General features: G+C 47.6%; 2 protein-coding genes and 1 long non-coding RNA gene across 3 annotated transcripts in view; all 3 read left to right on the top strand.

Moving 5' to 3' along the window:
- Positions 1-1,361: 1,361 nt before the first annotated feature.
- LOC124469670 (MAPK-interacting and spindle-stabilizing protein-like) lies at positions 1,362-2,041 on the top strand. The gene is made up of 2 exons (XM_047023105.1): positions 1,362-1,561; positions 1,690-2,041. The coding sequence occupies exons 1-2, from the start codon at positions 1,523-1,525 to the stop codon at positions 1,888-1,890; spliced, it is 240 nt and encodes a 79-aa protein (XP_046879061.1). The 5' UTR covers positions 1,362-1,522; the 3' UTR covers positions 1,891-2,041.
- An 11,671-nt stretch (positions 2,042-13,712) lies between these two features.
- LOC124469624 lies at positions 13,713-18,632 on the top strand. The gene is made up of 3 exons (XR_006956318.1): positions 13,713-14,033; positions 14,142-14,304; positions 18,522-18,632. It is a non-coding gene; the product is annotated as an uncharacterized LOC124469624 (long non-coding RNA).
- A 383-nt stretch (positions 18,633-19,015) lies between these two features.
- col7a1l (collagen type VII alpha 1-like) overlaps positions 19,016-19,678 on the top strand; it is a 53,450-nt gene continuing 52,787 nt past the window's right edge. The window contains exon 1 of the mRNA XM_047022717.1: positions 19,016-19,164. Coding sequence (XP_046878673.1) covers positions 19,089-19,164 — 76 coding nt within the window. The 5' untranslated portion in view covers positions 19,016-19,088. The remainder of the gene's footprint in view (positions 19,165-19,678) is intronic.

Here is a 19,678-nt window from a genome sequence, read left to right as displayed (position 1 = left end):
CACAAACACACAGTACTTATTGGTAGTCGCTGTGGGTTCTTGTGAGTTTGAGAGCATATGTTCAGAGTTCTCTTTTACTGTGTAGTCAGTAAACCTCTCCTAGCCATATGGGGACAAGCACACACACACACACATACGCACACACACGCACACACACACACATGCACCCACACACAAACACATCATGTTTTTGATTTATAGCTTCCCCCACTCATGTTCCTCCTGTGCACATAGTCAAACTCAAGCAATTGATTAAGAAGTTTGGTTTACCTCTGTGAATTCTATGAATAATAAGTCAGTCAGTGATTTAATTACCCATTCCCTAGGAAATATACTGCAAATTCTGTTTAGGGCATTTTATACTTACTGAATAATACACATGATTTGACAAAAATGTGTGAAAAAAATGTTTCGCGAATTTTCTAAATATGTATCAGTCTGGGTCATTAGGCAGGGAATGTTCCAGATTGATATGAATTAAATACAACTATGTCTTTGAAAACTTCCTTGGATAATTCAGTCTAAGCCAGGCTGGCCCGACAAGGTGACCTGTAAGATATGTAAATGAGCAGTCACAGTACAGTAGTCCAGCTCAGTCTGGTCAACACAGTCTGGTGGAGCTCACCCACAACACCACACGAAGAAGGATGCTATTTGGAGCCCAAAATAAATAAATACAATCAAGTCTATTAAGAGTAAGACTTTCTAAGAGTAACTTCCTTTATTTGATTGGTAGTTTTTGGTATCAAAGTTTCCACTAAGCACCAGGGACAAGGTACAGGTGTTCTGTGAAGTGAAGCCATGGTGGTATAGTTGATCGATGTTGTTTGTTAAGGGTCTGTATGTGCACTCATTCCTGTCAGGCCCTATTCTGTTCAGTCCTCTCCTCCCTCCGCCAGCGCCCTTGTTTACAACACGTTCCCGCAGCCCACTCGTCAGAGACGTGCTTGAACCTGTCTCTCTGTCTGACAAGCTGTCAGGAGGGGTCCTAGTGCTGGTGGCTCGGTTTCCATCTTCGTATCCCATTGTGGAATACTTTCCTGACAGTGCCAGTGATGGCAGGGCGGGGCTGGATCAGGGCTGGATCAGGGCTGGATCAGGGCTGGATCAGGGGGGAGACAGCTCTCTGGGGCTGGGCCAGCAGGGCTGCGAGGCTGTCAGCCAGCTCCCCTCCTCATGCTGGAGACTGTCTGAGCGCACTCTCTCACTTCTTCTACCTGTTCAAACTACCGCTAACACTCCTTCTAACCCTTTTCCCTCTCCTTTCTGTCTCTTTCCCTCCCTCCTTCCTCCCCCTCCCTCCTCCTTCTTCCTCCCCCTCCTCCTCCCTCCTCCCCCTCCCTCCTTCTTCCCCTCCCTCCTTCCTTCCCTCCCTCCTCCCCCTCCTCTACCCCTTCCAGTTCAGACGAGTCCCGTGCCAGTTCGGCCCTCTCTATACCCAGCTCAGCAGGAGCCTCATCCAAGACTGCCGGCCCAGCAGGGGGCTCGGAGCTGGGCTCAGAACCCCATGTAGAGCCCCTGGATGCCACCTCTCTGGAACACACCCTGGAGACACTCCAAGGTCAGTCCCTGCTACACTCATCCTCCTCTCGTCCATCGTCCGGGGCAACCGGACAGGGGGGGGTTGGATGTGTGTTGAGTCTCCTAGCGACTGTACCTCCTTAACCAGAGATGGTGTTGTTTCTCCAGACCAGGTGGAGAGCAGCCACACCCCTGATGCCCCCCGGCCGGCCTCCGGCCTCCTCTCTCCTGCTGTCACCCCCCTCGTCTGGGCGCCCAGGCTCCAACGCCAGACCCGTCCTGCCCCCCATCCCCCCGGGGCGCAAGACCCCCTCCCACAGCCCCAGCCCCAGCCCCGCCACCCTCCCCGACCTCGGACCCAGACCCTGAGAGCAAGGAGAGGCCAGCACAGAGAAACGAGGCCCAAGGCAAGAACCCTAAGCTGGGGTCAGGTACAGAGAGACAGTCTGGAGCCATGGAAAGACATATATTCAGTAAGACTATATTCACCCTACTTCAATAAAGTACTTACTTCATGAAATCCTTCATTAAAACTTGTGAAAATAAGCAAAGATGTCTTCAAGTTTAAATACTCTCACAGGACTCTGGGAAAGATGTTAGCCCAAATATACACTCTCTCCATCAGTCCTGCTTTAGTGCATGGGTTGTGTCTTCTGACTCTGTTACAGCAGGTGACAGTACCTCAACAACATCCTCGCCAAGGAGAGATGATCACCATAAATAAAGCTGATTACAGTCAAATGAGAGCAGCAATTGGAGATGTCTCTCCATGTCCTGACGTGATGTGTAGGCTGGAGCGAGACGGGGAATAGAGGGGGCTGGTCGATCGGTGTGTGTGTGTGTGTGTGTGTATCACTGATTACTATTTAAATACAGGTACTGTTTGTGTCATTATCATTGCAGACAGCTTGTCTTCTGTAAAAGGTCTGTCTCTAACTGTATAAGAATCCTTTCAGTGATCCAGTGCAGCTGTCATGGTTACAGTGATGGTGTGTAGCGTGTGAACAGTAAACCCACCAGGCCTCTCTCCCTCCCTCCCTCCAGCCATCGACAGGGACCACCACTACCTTCATCATGATCAGATTAGTGAGGCTCTGCAGGACTCACCCCCAGCCCTGGCTGTTTAGGCACTGCTGAGCGGCTGTTTGAAGGGGGTGTGTGTGTGTGTGTGTGTGTGTGTGTGTGTGTGTGTGTGTGTGTGTGTGTGCTTACAGGACATGCGTGTGCATGAGCCTCTGTGTACATGCATGTGCTTGTAGGAGCGTTTCATTGTGTGTGTGTGTGTGTGTGTGTGTGTGTGCGACACACCCTCACACCTGGCCATCCATCAGTTTCTCTCCCTCTCAACCTGCAGATGTTGCAACTGCCTCATAACTCAGCGGCCGTTGGAGGCGGCTCCAGGATGCCGCGGGCCGCCTCAGAAAGGCCGTCCTCACACCTCCTCACCCTAAACCCCAGCCCCCCCAGACTGTACCCCCCCCCTCCCCCTCCCTACACTACTCCTAAAGCCTTGTGCAGTCTTCAGTGTATGTAGACTTCCTATCATGTCTCTGTCTGTGACTACAGAGCTCTTTCTGTATAGCTGATGTGGTCTGAGTGTCGGTCAGTGTATCTGACAGTATGTCAGTGATGGTCTACCTGTGTTGCTACCTCCCAGAGCTGCACCCTTAGTTTGAGACATATCCAACTGCATATCTGCAACTGGGTCTTGTCCAACTGAATAGAGATTTCGAGATTTTAACTACAAACACGTTTGCAGCCTGTTTCCAGCGGCTGGTGAGAAGCTCTCTATCATCGCTAACCTTCAACAGGAGCTGAAAGAGAAACATGTCGCAGTGCTTCATCTCACCATAACTCCAAAAGACAGGGTTGCTTTTCATAGCTGAATAGAAAGCCATTATTTTCACAGTTTGAAAGAACTGTTTTGGAGAAATATGTGGGAGAAGATCGTAAATTTTAAAAGTGAAGGCGGAGGAGACGTTAAATCAAATCATATTTGATCACTTTATTGTGTCTGAGGGAAGAAGAAAAAATGTTCTTTGCTCACTTGCGAAAGAAACCCTTAACTAAAAGCTGAAATGAAAAAAAATTGACGTGAGCGATCAGAGCTGTCCTCTGTGACCAGGTCAGAGACGCTCAAGTCTCTCCCTACGGCCCTGTAAAGCCAGAAGGCTTCTGACCAGGTGGACATAGTCACCACAAGACCTCATAACCTGCCATGACACTTCAAAGGGCTGACTCAGGTTTCACTGAGAGCATCTTTATAGCTACTCTGACAGATTTGGACCTGGACCTAGGTCACATGATCTGGTGAGATGAGAAGGGATAGGTTATGAAACGATCTGTTAGAGAGGAAATACCTTTCACGGTGACGCCTGGACACACACACTCCCATTCATGCAAACACACACACACGGTAACAAACACACACACACACACAGTAACAAACACACAGAGTAACACATTTACAGACACAGTAACAAACACACACACACACAGTAACAGACACACAGACACACAGTAACAAACACACACAGTAACAAACATACACACAGTAACAAACACACACCTTTGTCTTTGGAAAACTGGTTTATATGGATTAAATCCCCTTCAAGGCAAATTCTTGACACAAAACTTTACCTCTCACACACGCTGATACTGGAAAACCCACAAAGTTTTACGTGACAAGCAGTTCACGACAGCTAGAAGCACCAATAAAAAGAACTTTGTTCAGGCTCTCCTGAGACATGCCCTTTTTCTCAGACACGAAAAGGTCAAAGGTCAGCTCTGCCATCCGTAGGAAATGACAGCGACAGAACGGTAGTCAAGGTGAGGGGCTCAAACATCAGACACTGGATCAACGACGGTTGACCTTCCGGCCCCCAACACCAACAGCTTGTACTTCATCTGCAAGCAGTCTGCTTGGATAAAAGTTACTAGTCTGTTTACTTGAACATTACTTTTGAAAGATGACCTGAGAAGGTTGACCTATAAACTTTTGGTTGACAGTTTAAGGGACCATGGGAATCGTAGTTTTTTTGTGTGAGTTACATTGTCCATAATGCAGTACAGCTTCAAAGCAGAACCTTCAGTTCACTGATCCTACTGCTGCTGTTTCTTAGAGCAGCAGAAAACACAGTCTGACCAGAAACTCAAGATAGACATTCAGCTAAACGTCACTTCAGTGTTTTGATGTTGCTTTTGTGGAAACAGTAAAGGCTGTGTGTTTTCTTGGCAGGAAGTGCAGGTCACAGGAGTGATATAACGAGACTGGAACTACATTCATCTTAGCTTTTACACACACATTTACACACGCCCAAATCAACTCTGCAGCGTGGTTACGGCCAGACAGCCGGTAACCATGGCGACGGCACTCTGCGCTACTCCTGCCGTTGCCTACCCTAGGTGGGAGAAGGAGAAAGAGAGAGAGAGAGAGAGAGAGGGAGAGAGAGAGAGAGAGAGAGAGAGAGAGAGAGAGAGAGAGGGGGAGAGAGAGAGGGAGAGAGACAGGGGGGGAGAGAGAGAGAGAGAGAGGGAGAGAGAAAGAGAGAGAGAGGGGTTGAGATGAACAGAGCGATCCGAACACTTGGCTCATCACCATGTTCTCCTGGCCGTAAATTAATTCCCTGTCAACTCCCTCAAATAAAGTTTCTGTCCAATTAAGAGTAAGAGATGCTGTGTCTCCTGCTCCGTGCCTTCACCCTCCAGATAGGATCTCTCCCTGCTCAGTTTCTCTCCTCTGCTGTCACTCTCCTTCTGTTCCTCTCTTCTTTGTCTCTGCCTACTTCTCTTCTCTCTGTCCTTCTCTTCCCCTCTCTCCCTCTCTTCTCCCTCCCTCCCTCTCTCTTTCCTGTATGTGTGTTGTGCCTCTGGTAATTAAACATTCAGCTTGAATAATTGGGCTCTGATGGTGTAAAGCTCCGTGCTGGACTGGCCCTGTCTGCTTAACACCACATTCAGAGAAACATTTTATATTTAAACACACACATACTGTCCATACAGGAGATGGTTGCATAAATGGAGCTTTCAAAACAATAAGTCTTCTACATGTTTCCAGTTAAATCGTTCTTTTTTTAGCATCGTCATGGTTTTTCTGGTATATCTCTTGGGTTTGGACAGCACAGTATAAAGGAAGCTACTGAATGACTGTTCTGAGGAATGGGAAACAGGCTCACACACTCTAATTCACACCAGACTCACACATGGATGAGCAGATCTGGTCGTTGGGCCTAAATCTTCTGTGAAGCTGCGATAAAAGTGGCTGCCGTTTTACAGTAGCTTTTGATTTCTGATAGATGGACTGTGAATGTCCCCCACCCTACCTACACCCCCCCAGCACACACACACACACACTACCTCCTTAACAGGGCTACTTACAGTAGTCATGTCCAGTCAGTTTTATTTATAAAGCACATTTAAAAACAGCCGATGCCTACTAAAGTGCTTTACAAAATCATCAAATAGGGCAGAACAACAATAAATAAAAACAACAGACAAACAACACAATTACAGTAAACACGAGTGACCCTAAACTGACTCGAAAGCCAAAGAATAAAAATATGTTTTAAGACGAGACTTTAATATCTCGGTGGTGGTGGATGACCTGATGAAAGTTGGCAGTTTATTCCACAGAGTAGGGGCTACAGCTGAAAAGGCACAATCACCTTTTGTTTTCATCTGAGTCTGTGGAATGGCTAAAAGGGAGCTGGTTTGATGATCTAAGGGGCGTGGAAGTGTGATACAGCATAAGAAGATCTGAGATATTCAGTGGAGCCAATCCATGTAAAGCTTTAAAAACAAGTAAAGGAGTCAGATGGCTGAGCGGTGAGGGAGTTGGGCTAGTACTCAGAAGGTTACCGGATCGATTCCCCGCTGTGTCAAATGATGTTGTGTCCTTGGACAAGGCACTTCACCCTACTTGTCTCGGGGGGAATGTCCCTGTACTTACTGTAAGTCGCTCTGGAGAAGAGTGTCTGCTAAATGCAATGTAAATGTCAGTAACAAAACTTTGAAATCAATTCTATATTTGACTGGCAACCAGTGAACAGGGCTTGATATTTTGTTTACAAATGCTGCTTCACAAACGACTTCCATAGATTACCTTAACTACATACAGTATGTATAAATCAGAATATATATTGTCACATTTCAGTTATTACTACTTCTTGAATCAACACTTTAACTGAACCCTTGTTACTTATCATAAAACATACAAACTTCAGCTTCCCTGGTACGCTGAACCGTTCAATGTAAACATCCATCCGCACCTGTATAGACACCCTGTCATGTCTTATTTAGCTTCCTGACTCATCCTCCATCTCTATTGTTCTCCTCTCTGGGTCCCCAAGGCGATGCTCAAGTGTAGACATGTCTTCACGTGCCTCACGGGGACTCTATACTGCCCCCTCCAGGTTGGGATGAACTTGTTTGGAAATGCCTGCAGCCAGAGTTTGTAGGCAACACAATTTAGTGTATGTGTTCGTCTCACTTCCGATCTTACTTGTCATTTGTCCAGGGTGGCGTAATCACAGGACTGTGTTGTAGAGGTTTTCCTCCCAGCTGTTGTGTTCCCTATCTGTATACCGATCTAAGGCATGTCACCTTTGACCTTTCCTCTTCTCCCTGGCCTTCCCACTTGACCTTCTGACCTCCTGATGTCAACACAGCATCCTCTCCTCACCACACTGGTGTGATAATTTATTTTGTTTGTTTGTGTCTTTCTTTTCTCTCTCTCACGAGTCATGGTGAACCAGACTAGCAGAGGGATTTATGTCTTCGTTCTGCCGTACAAACTGACCTTTATCTCTCCTGATCTTCTGTCTGTTCACGCCCTTCAATACGTTACCGTTAGGCTTCCTACCTGTCCTTTCTATCACCTTGTCCTTCTCACTGCCTATCTTGCTCTCTCATTTCTCCTTCTCCATGCTCTCTCTCTTTATGTACTGTATTTCTGTGTAGTATAGGGTAGTCAAGTGGCTGCGTAGTTAGGGCACCGGGCTAGTAATCAGAAGGTTGCTGGTTCGATTCCCGGCCGTACTTACTGTAAGTCTGCTCTGGATAAGAGTGTCTGCTAAATAACTAAATGTAATGTATTTGTACGCATTATTCTTTCCATCCCTCTGTTTCTCTCTCTCTCTCTCTCTCTCTCTTTCCATCTCATTGTGGAGGTCATTATCTTGCTCCCTCTCCTCCTCCTCCCTACCTCCATCCTTCACTTCCCCGTCTGTACGGCCGGCCATTACGCACCACTCATCCCTTTTGAGTGCCTTCCTCAGAGACACTTCCAGCCCGCTGCCCCCGGAAACAGGGGGACTTGGCTCTTTTTATTGGGCAGTTTTCCCGGCAGCCAGCCTCTTGAGAGATGTGGAGCTCTGGCCATTCAGCAGATGGCAGACTCAGTCTCAGGCCTCCGACCAAGATGCGCACACAGGAGCCAATGAGATCACAGCCTTTCAGAGAGGAGGATAATGGAAGCCAGTGTTTTGAAGATTCCAGCAGCTTTGACAGGGGTCATGAGGGTGAAGCAGCAGGATATGGAGGCTCAGACTGGGCAGAACACTCCGTCTGTTCCTGCTTTGAAATACCTCACAGGACCGGACGACCAAGCGCTGATTAATTTGTATCTAATTAGACCTGGAACCTGTGTATGTGTGAGTGTGTGAGAGAGAGAGAGAGAGAGAGAGAGAGAGAGAGAGAGAGAGAGAGAGAAAGAGAGAGAGAGAGAGAGAGAGAGAAAGAGAGAGAGAGTGGGGGGGAGAGAGAGGGGGGGGAGAGAGAGAGGGGGAAAGAGAGAGAGAGAGAGAGATACACGAGTTTACTCGTGTAATCAGTAATGTGCCTGGGAGGGAAGTGAAGTGTCTCCATGTTTCCAGGCCCTGCCTGTATTTACAGCATGTGTTCATGTGTGTGTGTGTGTGTGTCAGTGAGAACCCCTTTGCTACGGTAGATTCTTCCACAGTGTGTGAGCGGGGACAGACATGTCTCTGCTCGTGTCTCTGCTGCAGCGCTCGATGCCAGAGTGTGAGATCAGCTGCACGCCCTGCATTCCTCACATTATAACACAGGAGAGGGGAGAGATGTTTAATAAGTCATGAGGTACAGTTCAGACTAGCCTGATGCTGAGTGTCTGCGTGCGTGTGGTATGCACATGCGTGTGTCTGTGTCTGTGTGTGTGTGTGTGTGAGTGACAGAAAGATGTTCCACAGGGGGGTATTTGGTCATGCCATTTGGAGAAGTGGTTGATTGCATTCCTGTCATGTAGTGGACTGTGTTACTGTTGGTGATTATATGTTTTTTCATCAAGGGGGCTTTCAAAAACTCTGTCCTCACACACACATCAGACACACACTTATTCCCACCCACCTTCTCGATTGATTGATGTGTTGACAGTTTACCTTTGGGCTTGTCCTTCAGCGCTGCTCACCCAGACGGCTGGGTCTTCATCTCTGACTGACGTCGACCTCAGAAGAACCTCGCTGGGTCTTCATCTCTGACTGACGTCGACCTCAGAAGAACCTCGCCGGTCCTCACAGACGGCTGGTTCTTCATCTCTGACTGACGTCGACCTCAGAAGAACCTCGCCGGTCCTCACAGACGGCTGGTTGTTCATCTCTGACTGACGTCGACATCAGAAGAACCTCGCTGGTCCTCATAGACGGCTGGGTCTTCATCTCTGACTGACGTCGACCTCAGAAGAACCTCGCCGGTCCTCACAGAAGTCTCTGCTTCTCTTCGTCACTTCAGTCCTGTTGGAAAACGAAGGTTCGCTTGTCTTAGGTAACCCCGCTCGATGAATTTACCCCAAAAAAGTCTGATGCACTCTAATATATTTTCCCCCAGTGCGTACTGTCATGTCTGTGTATTGGTTGCATGTACAGGATATCCTGTTTCTAAGCCAGTGGAAGGACACAGCAGGTTTACGGCCATCACTGCTCAGACGCACTTCGACCAATCACATGTCAACAGCCTCAGACAAACACACCAACTCTCCCTGAGTGCCGGCCGGCCCTGAGCAAGTTCTTCACAGTCAACACGTCCTTTGTATCAGTCAAGCTCTCCTTTCCGTCCTGAGACATGAGCTGTCATGGTAACAGAGGAAAACAGCATTCCTTACTGTGGCCTCCAGTGGTCCCAGACCGGCCTCTTTAACAAGTCTGAGTTTTGTCTTTCATTACTTTACTGTTAAAACATAACAACAATATACTGTAGTCATTCTGTTAAAACATTACATTTACATTTTGTCATTTAGCGGACGCTCTTATCCAGAGCGACTTACAGTAAGTACAGGGACATTCACCCGAGGCAAGTAGAGTGAAGTGCCTTGCCCAAGGACACAACGTAATTTTTCACGGCTGGAAATTGAACCAGCAACCTTCTGATTGGTAGCCCGATTCCCTAACCGCTCAGCCATCGAACCCCCGTAAACATAAAACATAACAACAATATACTGCAGTCATTCTGTTAAAACATGGCAACAATATACTGTAGTCCTTTTGTTAAAACGTGACAACAATATACTGTAATCCTTTTGTTAAAACATAACAACAATATACTGTAGTCCTTGTTCACCTTGGCTGCTTGGGTCCTTTACAACATTTCCAACCTTTGTCTTTTACAAATTATACTATTTTCTTATGTTGCTAGTTACTTAAATTTTAACACAAGTAAATAGTATCACATTATGCACTATTTGTAGAATGTCGCTTTTGAAAATAGCCCCTCCTTAACAAATAACATGTAAAAATGTATTATAGAATAATTGGATTCTTATACATGAAATAAGGTTCAAGGTTCAATTATACTTAAAATATTCCACAAAATACATAGTGGTCTCATGTTCCCTGATGGAGCCTAAACTACTGCTATCAGATTAGTCAAGTCTTGCCAATTAAAATTAAATAGTGTGTAATAAATTATGTTGCATAAGTTTCAGTCACTTCAAAAAACTTCAACTTTACATAATTAAAGCACTGTATGAGAAATAGTGCAATTAAATAGGGAGCCGATATAACTGGCGGCAAAATGTAATGTTTGATTCATAACCGTTCCAATGGAGGCGGCAGAGCACAAAAGAACGTTAGAGAGAGAAGAAAAATTAAGATTTCAGAATAACATTAAATCCATATTCCAACAAATTACAGCTTTTGTGTGAGGGTGCTTGGGGGATTGAGTGTTGAAAAGGTAGGGTGTTCCTAACAGAATATTAATGGGTGTTTCTTTTCCAACACTCTCTGTTTGGTTTTGTTACTGATTTGCGTCCAGGGCAGAGTGGATGAGTCCTAACCCACAGGGTCGGCTTCCAGGCTACACTACCTCAGACGGGCTGCAGCTGTGTGGATGATTGTGGTCCAGGCTTGGGGGTCAAGCGAGAGACCTTGTGAGGAGGATGGGAGGGAGGGAAGGTAGGAGAGGGGGGGGGCGGAGATAGTGAAGGAGAAAGCGAGGGGAAAATGAAAAATAATCTGAGAGAGTGACAGGGTCGATACCAGATTGCCTGTAAAAACAAGCCATCGTAGCAAAGTTGCAATTACCCATGATCATCCTGATGCTTTTACAGCACAGTCAGATGTGAGGTTCAACCTGGAACATTCCTCATTCATGACAGACCATCCTCCTTCTGGACAGCTCACACACACACACACACACACACACATACATACATTAGCATGTGCACATGACTGTACATGATCCTTTTTGTGAACTCTCATTACTTTACGTACGCACAAGCACACATGCATACACACACTTACACACACACATGCATTCGCAGATGCACATGACTGTACTTGATCATTTTTGTGAACTCTCATTACTTTGTGTACTCGCACACACACACACACACACACACACACACACACACACACACATGCTCACATCTCTTTAGCTTGGGTAATTCAGCCGCTCTTGTTGGTCCTTCTCCCCAGCCTGACTGGCAGCTAGGTACTCCGTCCACATGATTGTCTCTCTCTTCGCCTCCAACATGAATTTAATCAAAGCTCATTTTCAAGCCACAACTGGTGATTGGTGAGGAAGCTGGTGGCGAGCGGTGTAATTATCTGTGGGCTGAGAGAGAGGATCCTAGTATCACCTGAGTGAGAAGCAGCACTAGCTTCACGCCATCTTGTACAACCTGCTCTGGTTAGGTCGTTTACACATTCTGTAATTGCACTCCACATTTAAACAGGCTTTAACCGACAATCATAATCTCACACACACACACACACACACTCACACACACTGTCACAGACACACACACACTGTCACAGACACACACATTTCCTTCCTTTTTGTCTTCATTCCTGTGATGTTCTCATATTCCAGGACTCTGAAGCATTCAGGGTTTATGACCCTTCTGGCTCCCTGTAGCTACAGTGTTCAGCTTCAAGGACCTCCCGAGGGTCAAAGGTCAGACACAGGGGGTGTCAAAAGGTGACTAGACCTAGCTGCAGGGTCACACTTTAAGACCTCTCAAGGACATTACACCCCTGTCTGTTCCCATAGATGAACAACAGTCTTACTGGCTGTAAAACACCAGTACATCACAACAAAATCCGACTGCGGGAGCCACTACACGCTAGACATTTTCAAAAGCCAGCTTAAAACCTACCTTTCTACCGAAGCATTTAAGTAATTGTTTCTCAGAAGGGTTTTACTACTTTTATTAGTTATATTATTGTTTTTATAGATTTGTTATTTTAAGTATTACTTTTATCACTTGTATTACTGTTTTTATTAATTTCATGTAAAGCACCTTGAGCTACAATTCTTGTATGAAATGTGCTACATAAATAAAGTCTTACTTACTTACAGATATGCTGCTGGAAACACACGCACGCACACACACACACACACACACACACACACACACACACACACACACACACACACACACACACACACCCACCCACCCACACACACACACACAGATGTTCCACCTGCTGAGCTAGCTTCGACTTAGTTTATATATTCATGTTGACTCTGTGGTGAAGGTCATTAAAACTCCCTGTGAACCCTAGACTCTCTGCATGTCCCACGTCCTCACAGCCGAGCGCCTAGCAACAGAACGGCCACAAAACTACAACCAAGATGGCCGTAGTGTGAGACTGGAGGTCTCCCCTGCATGTGAGCATAGTCCTCCAGGTGTTTGGTGTCTGTGAAGGGTGGACTTTCCCATCCTCTCCAACATCTGGATGTGGTTTGTGGACGTTTACTGTCGTGTCTGGTCTGTGTCTTGGTGATCTTTGTCTGATTGAGTTTGCATGGACCAGAAGTTCTGTAACCTGAAGCTACTAAAGTATAGGCATTCTAGTACTGCTGTGTGTGTGTGCGCGTGTGTGCGTGCATGCATGCTAAGTGCGTGCGTGTGTGCGTGTGTGCGTGCGTGTGTGTGTGCTAAGTGCGTGTGTGTGTGTGCGTGTGTGTGTGTGAGAAACAGAAGAGAGACAGAACCCAGGTTCTGTGGTGTGTCAACAGAGAGTATCGAGTTACAGAGAGACAGAGAGACATGACTGACAGGGTTAGGGTTAGAGACATGACTGACAGCTGTTGATAAGACCCCAAAGACATTCCTCTGGTCCGTCATAAAAGATGACCTCACTCACTCTGGACTCGTCGATGGAGTGCAGCTTTCCCTGATCTCTCAGGTGCTGGGATCTGTGAGTAGGAAATACGTGTTACAGTGGGTGTATTTGTTATACAGCAGGCATTTGACTTTCCACACACACACACACACGCACGCACGCACGCACGCTGCCAAGTCAACTTCAATTCGAATCCTGACTGGTTTGTAATCCATATATATGTCCCTATTGAAGATTCCAGCTTTGTTGTTTTTTCATCAGATTTAATCAGGTATTTGACTGTAGGATATTCACCTCATCTTTAGGCTGCTTGTTTTGCCGTAAGCTGCAGTCCTGACTGCCTTGATGTGAAGGAGACAGCATAGCCTGCACACACAACCGTGAATCCTCGGGGTCAAAGAACAGATGAATCACTCCCACCCTCTTTTCTGTTTTCCTTGCTTTCTTTTTTCCTTTTTGGCTTCACCTTCACTACACTCAGCTCTCCCCCCCTCTCTGTCCCCCGCTCTCTCCCCCTCTCTATCCCCCTCTCTCTCTCTATCTCTCTCTCTCTCTCTCTCTCTCTCTCTCTCTCTCTCTCTCTCTCTCTCTCTCTCTCTCTCTCTCTCTCTCTCTGGGATTCAGCAGGTTGTAGCAGCTGCACACACACCTTGCAACTCGTCTCTGTTACAGTGGAGTATGTGGAAGGTGTGTGTCTCACTCATTCACACAAAGTTCACACACATTCACATAATTGGATTCACCAGAAGTTCAGACGTTTTTACTCAAGCAGAGCACCACCTCAGGAATACGAACCAACCTGGACTTTCTCCTACAAACGTGGAACTCTTTTCAAACTTTTTCCAGAAAGGGGGTTAACCCAGGTCTGGCAACCCTTAGGGACTAACCTTTACCTGGATTTCTAGTGTGATGGTGTGTCTTGTTCCTGGAGAGGTAAGTAAGAGCTGGCCCTTTCAGCAGCGATTCATCAGGCCCGTTATTCTGACTGTCTCTCTTAGCTCTTAAACCTAACACCCTAAAACAGGACTTTTAACTTTATAGATCCAGTGGCTGTTGAGAGACAGTCTACTCGTAGTCTCAGCCGCTGTTCTGCTAACAGTTTGGACCAGGGCCAAGGCTTCTGACAGGCTTTAGTTTCTCCTGTAAAGTAGTGAGATCCAGGACTGCTGGATGTGTCTCCCGTTGGTGCTTCCTACATCTTCAGGTGAGAAGGGAAGGTACTTGTGGAACAAACTGCAGACATTTTTGTTTTCTGAACGCGCTGTTCCACTAAATCAGTTTTTTTTAGGGGAGGGAGGGAGGGAGGGAGAGAGAGAGTGAGAGAGAGAGAGAAAGACCTTGATTGCCTTCTGAAAACATGGAAGTATCCAGTCAATGTTAGCTAGATGACCTACCTCCTACTTTCACAATGGTAGCGACTAATGCCACAAAGAGAGAGTACTCTAACCCTGAGAGACAAGCAGTCCTGCATGTGCCACATCCACACCAGTGTTGGGTTAAATAGGCCACCATTGTTTGTGAGAAATGAGGCATGAAAAGTTTCAATTAGTACATCAAGAATCATCCACATGAGGGCTTGTCTGTATAAGATGCAAAGTATTGGGGATTAATGCACACTAATGTCTGGACATTCGTTATGTATGTATAAGTGTGTGTGTGTGTGTGCATGTGCATGTATGCGCGTGCGTGTGTGTGTGTGTTGGTCTCCTCACCGACCCAAAGAGCATCTGTGTGCCTTTTCACTGCTCCCAATTTCACACCTACAGGATAATCCTCTGTGAAGTGGAAAATGCCATTATGTAGAAAAAGCTGACATGCAGACAGCCTTGTAGGGCATAAAGCACACAGGAGGGAGAGAGACATAGGGAGAGAGAGAGAGGGACAGGGAGAGAGGGGAGCGAGAGAGTGGGAAGGAGAGAAGGAGAGAGGGGAGAGAGAGAGAGAGAGAGAGAGAGAGGAGAGAGAGAGAGAGAGAGAGAGAGAGAGAGAGAGAGAGAGAGAGACTGAATGTTGGAGAGAGGGACTCCATTTGGGTCTTCTACTTGTATTAATCCCCTCAGAGCTGCTGTACACTAACAAGGCCTCAGACACAATGCCCGCTCCCCAACCCCAGGTGAAGCTGTCCTTAGCAGATTGCTTTGTGGCGGTGTTGCTGGTGGGTCTCACTAAGGCCTGGGTGTGTTAGTGATGACTTAGCAAAGAGCCTCTCTGCGTCCCCAGAGCAAGGCCTGCTGTGGCCTGATTATGGCATCCCTGACCCAACACTGGAGGCACCTGGATGGCTTTATCAGACATGTAAACACGCTCCTGGGGAGACACCTGACTGGTGATTGTTTCCATGACCTCAGCAGAAGTTACTGGCATCACACACATACAGTATTATCCAGAGTACACGCCCAGAAGATGCAAGATGCAAAGAATCAACTTAACAGGAGAAGACGAGCCTGTTGTAAGATCTTGTAGCTACTCAGCTTCCTGCGGCGCGTACTGTAGCCTGCCGGCCCTGTTCAACTGGTGTGACATCAGACGAGCGTTTCCACGACAGCAAGGCTGCAGGCAGAGACACGACCCAGAGAGGCTTGTGTATGTGTGTGTGTGTGTGTGTGTGTGTGTGTGTAAGGAGGAAAGCTCCCTGCTTCTCCAGCAGTCTGTCAGCCTGCTAGCTGGTCTGAAAGGTTTTAAAGAGGTGATAAACACGACAGGGTTTAAACCACGCTGAAGTTTTCCTGGTACGATGCCAAACCACAATGAGGAAGTACAAACAGGGACTGTTGAACGTAATGTTGCTAGGGCTTGGGGTTGAGGTTGGAGCGCTGATAGCGGCCGACCCAGAACGAGTGATGAACGAAGAGATCAAACTGAACGGTGTGTCTGGGGATGAGGACAGTGGTGTGTGTGTGTGTATGTGTATGTGTGTGTCTGTCAGGAAGCTTCACTGGGTGTTGTGTGAGTCAGTGCAGACCTGCTGGAAAATACTGCTTTGATATGTTGACACATACACACAAACACTCGTACACATAATACACTCTCAAAGACCATCCATTGATCTTCCTTCCTGTGTGGATCTTACTGGACATGATATTGTTTTTCTCTCTACCTTTGTGGATGCACATTAGAGCCACAACACTCACATAAACCCAGAGGCGCCACAGATACTGTATGGAGGGAAGAAACTGTGATCACCACAGACACTGCTCTCTCTCTCTCTTTCTCTCTCTCTATGTCTCTCTCTCTCCCTCTCTATCTCTCTCTCTCCCTCTCTCTCTATCTCTCTCTCCTCTCTCTCTCTCTCTCTCTCTCTCTCTCTATCTCTCTCTCTCTCTCTCTCTCTCTCTCTCTCTCTCTCTCTGTCTCTCTCCCTCTCTCTCCATCTCTCTCTCTCTCTCCTCTCTCTCTCTCTCTCTCTCTCTCTCTCTCTCTCTCTCTCTCTCTCTATCTCTCTCTCTCCTCTCTCTCTCTATCTCTCTCTCTCCCTCTTTCTCTATCTCTCTCTCCTCTCTCTCTCTCTCCTCTCTCTCTCTCTCTCTCTCTCTCTCTCTATCTCTCTCTCTCTCTCTCTCTCTCTCTCTCTCTCTCTCTCTCTCTCTCTCTCTCTCTGAAGGTGTGAATGCCAAGGAAACAATCATTACCTTTGGAAAGCATCCATACTCCTTGGAATGTAATAACTCCCCTCACAGTCCTGAGTGCTGCGAGGAATCTTCAGTTCCCCCTGGGAGACAGATCCCTCCTTCCTGGAACACAGACAGGCCTCAGAAGAGAGCAGGCCATGTAGTTAAGTACAAAGAGAGGCCGATTTCAGAACTCGTCCCAGCAGACCAGAGGTGTGTCTGGCTCTCCATTAGACTGTGGATCACGCGCAGACACACACACACACACACACACACACACACATACACACATGCTGTGTTCACATAAACATGCTGTACACACCAAGTGGAGATAAGAATTGGACACACATGGCATCCGTTGCAAAAGATTAGCTATGGCTGTCGAGCTTCTCTGACCAAACACACGACACACACACACACACGACACACACACACGACACACACACACACACACACGACACACACACACACACGACACACACACTGCAGGCTCACTGCCTCTCCATCACACACACCCTAGACGGCAGGTGGGGACTGAAATTGGACTCGCATGGTGTCTGTTATTACAGATTTGCTTTGGTGTCACGGATTTCTGACCAGGCTCAAGGTAAACACACACACACACACACAGACACACACACACACACACACACAGACGCACACACACAGACACACACACACAGACACACACACACACACACAGACAGACAGACACACACAGACACAGACAGACACACACAGACAGACACACACAGACACACACACACAGACACACACAGACACACACACACAGGAAGAAATTAACTATGGTGTCCTTGATCTGTCTTGGTACAGAATCACATCTGGTTCCCGTACATCCAGGGTGGAGGAGCCCAGAGGTAAGGGGGCAGGTCTGATCCTCTCCCCAGGAACGGTGCTCTGCTCTAGGGGTCAAAGGTCGGGCCGAGCAGGCCTCGCCCCGAGGACTGGAGATACCGACATTCCAAAACATCAGGACCAACATGGCCCACACATGTTTCCCCCCTAAGCTGTTAACGTATCGATATCTACAGAGAGAGTTTGTATTTCACCCTGAGGGGAAACCGAAAGCATCCACTTTCAAATAGTTTTATATATATTCGTTTTTTTTAATCAAGCGCCGTCGTAGACCGTTGTCACGCTAACAACGTTGTTCGCTCACCTGTGTTGTAAAATGCCGTTGACGGCTGCGTGCACACGCATGTACCCCGCAGTGAGTCCCTGGATCACACTAGCTCTGCCTCAGTGATCACTCATTACCAACGTGATACACAGCTGTGTGACGCTGCCAACATTTACCACTGTGCACCACTGGTGTGTAGAACTGGCTTCATCATCAACACGGCCACCTTGAGTTCATGTAGAGTGTGTGTGCGTCAGTGTGTGTGTGTGACAGAGAGAGTCAGTGTGTGTGTGTGTGAGAGAGAGAGTCAGTGTGTGTGAGAGAGAGAGTTAGTGTGTGTGTGAGAGAGAGAGTCAGTGTGCGTGCGTTTGCGTCTGCATATTAAAACAAAACCAATTTGCCATCAGTTCATGAACTTGCACGATTTAAATTATTTTATTCGATGTTCAGATGAAACCCAGCGTGCTGCATACAGCTGGATCATAATAACCCGTTCCTCTGGGCCTAGCCTCTGTGTTGGAGCCCTGAGAAACTCCCCTTGTGTTTTCATCTCTGCCTTCCCAGTCAGTTAAAAAGACTCTATTGAAGGAAGAAGCAGGCCAGGCAGATAGCAGGTAGTGATTATTATGATTATGTGGCTGTCCTCTGATGTCTATCTGTGCTTTCTTTCAGATCAGAGACCGGAAGAGTCAGAGCTGATCCGTGTGGAGAGAGACCTACAGAGAGGAGAGGACACGGGGAGGAGAGAGACCTGCAGAGAGGAGAGGAGGACACAGGGAGAAGACAGACCTACAGAGAGGAAAGGAGGACACAGGGAGAAGAGAGACCTACAGAGAAGAGGACACAGGGAGGAGAGAGACCTACAGAGAGGAGAGGACACAGAGAGGAGAGAGACTTACAGAGAGGAGAAGACACAGGGAGTGGGGCGAGAGACCTACAGAGAGGAGAGGACACAGGGAGAAGAGAGACCTACAGAGAGGAGAGGACACAGGGAGAAGAGAGACCTACAGAGAAGAGGACACAGGGAGGAGAGAGACCTGCAGAGAGGAGAGGACACAGGGAGGAGAGAGACCTACAGAGAGGAGAAGACACAGGGAGTGAGGAGAGAGACCAACAGAGAGGAGAGGACACAGGGAGAAGAGAGACCTGCAGAGAGGAGAGGACACAGGGAGGAGAGAGACCTACAGAGAGGAGAGGAGGACACAGGAAGTGAGGAGAGGACGAGAGGAGGAGAGGAGTATGAGTGGCTCCTGTGTGTGGGTCGTCCTCTTGTCCCTGTCAGTCTCCAGAGGGACAGTCTCTGCTCAGGTTGAAGGTACAGGCCCCCAGACACGCCACTTCTACAATCGCTCTTCTTCTTCTACAATCGTTCTTCTTCTTCTACAATCGCTCTTCTTCTTTCTGGCTTCCTCTTCTCTTTGATCTGTGTTCCATCTCTTTCCTCTCTGCTCTTCCCTGCTCCTCTTTCCGTTCCTTCTTAGACTGTCTCTCCCTCTCTCCTGCTGTGTTCTGTCCATCTCTGACGTATCCTCCTGGACTGAATGAAGTCCACATGGAGGCAGCTTCTGGCTCCACACCTGTCTAGACCAGGTAGAGGATACCACCTGAGTTCCCTCAGGTAGTCTGAGTCAGCGCATTCATCTACGCATCTGTCAGCCTCCTGGACTCTGCCTGCCTGTTTGCCTGTCTGTCTGTGTGCTTGTCTGCCTGGCTGCCTGCCTGCCTGCCTGCCTGCCTGCCTGCCTGCCTGCCTGTCTGCCTGCCTGTCTGTCTGTCTGTCTGTCTGTCTGTCTGTCTGTCTGCCTGCCTCTCTGTCTGCCTGTCTGCCT

This window comes from Hypomesus transpacificus, chromosome 7 (genome assembly GCF_021917145.1).
Source record: "Hypomesus transpacificus isolate Combined female chromosome 7, fHypTra1, whole genome shotgun sequence".
In the NCBI taxonomy this organism is placed as follows: Eukaryota; Metazoa; Chordata; class Actinopteri; order Osmeriformes; family Osmeridae; genus Hypomesus; species Hypomesus transpacificus.
Note: the sequence above shows the minus strand (reverse complement) of the source record. Positions and strands in the feature narration are given on the sequence as shown.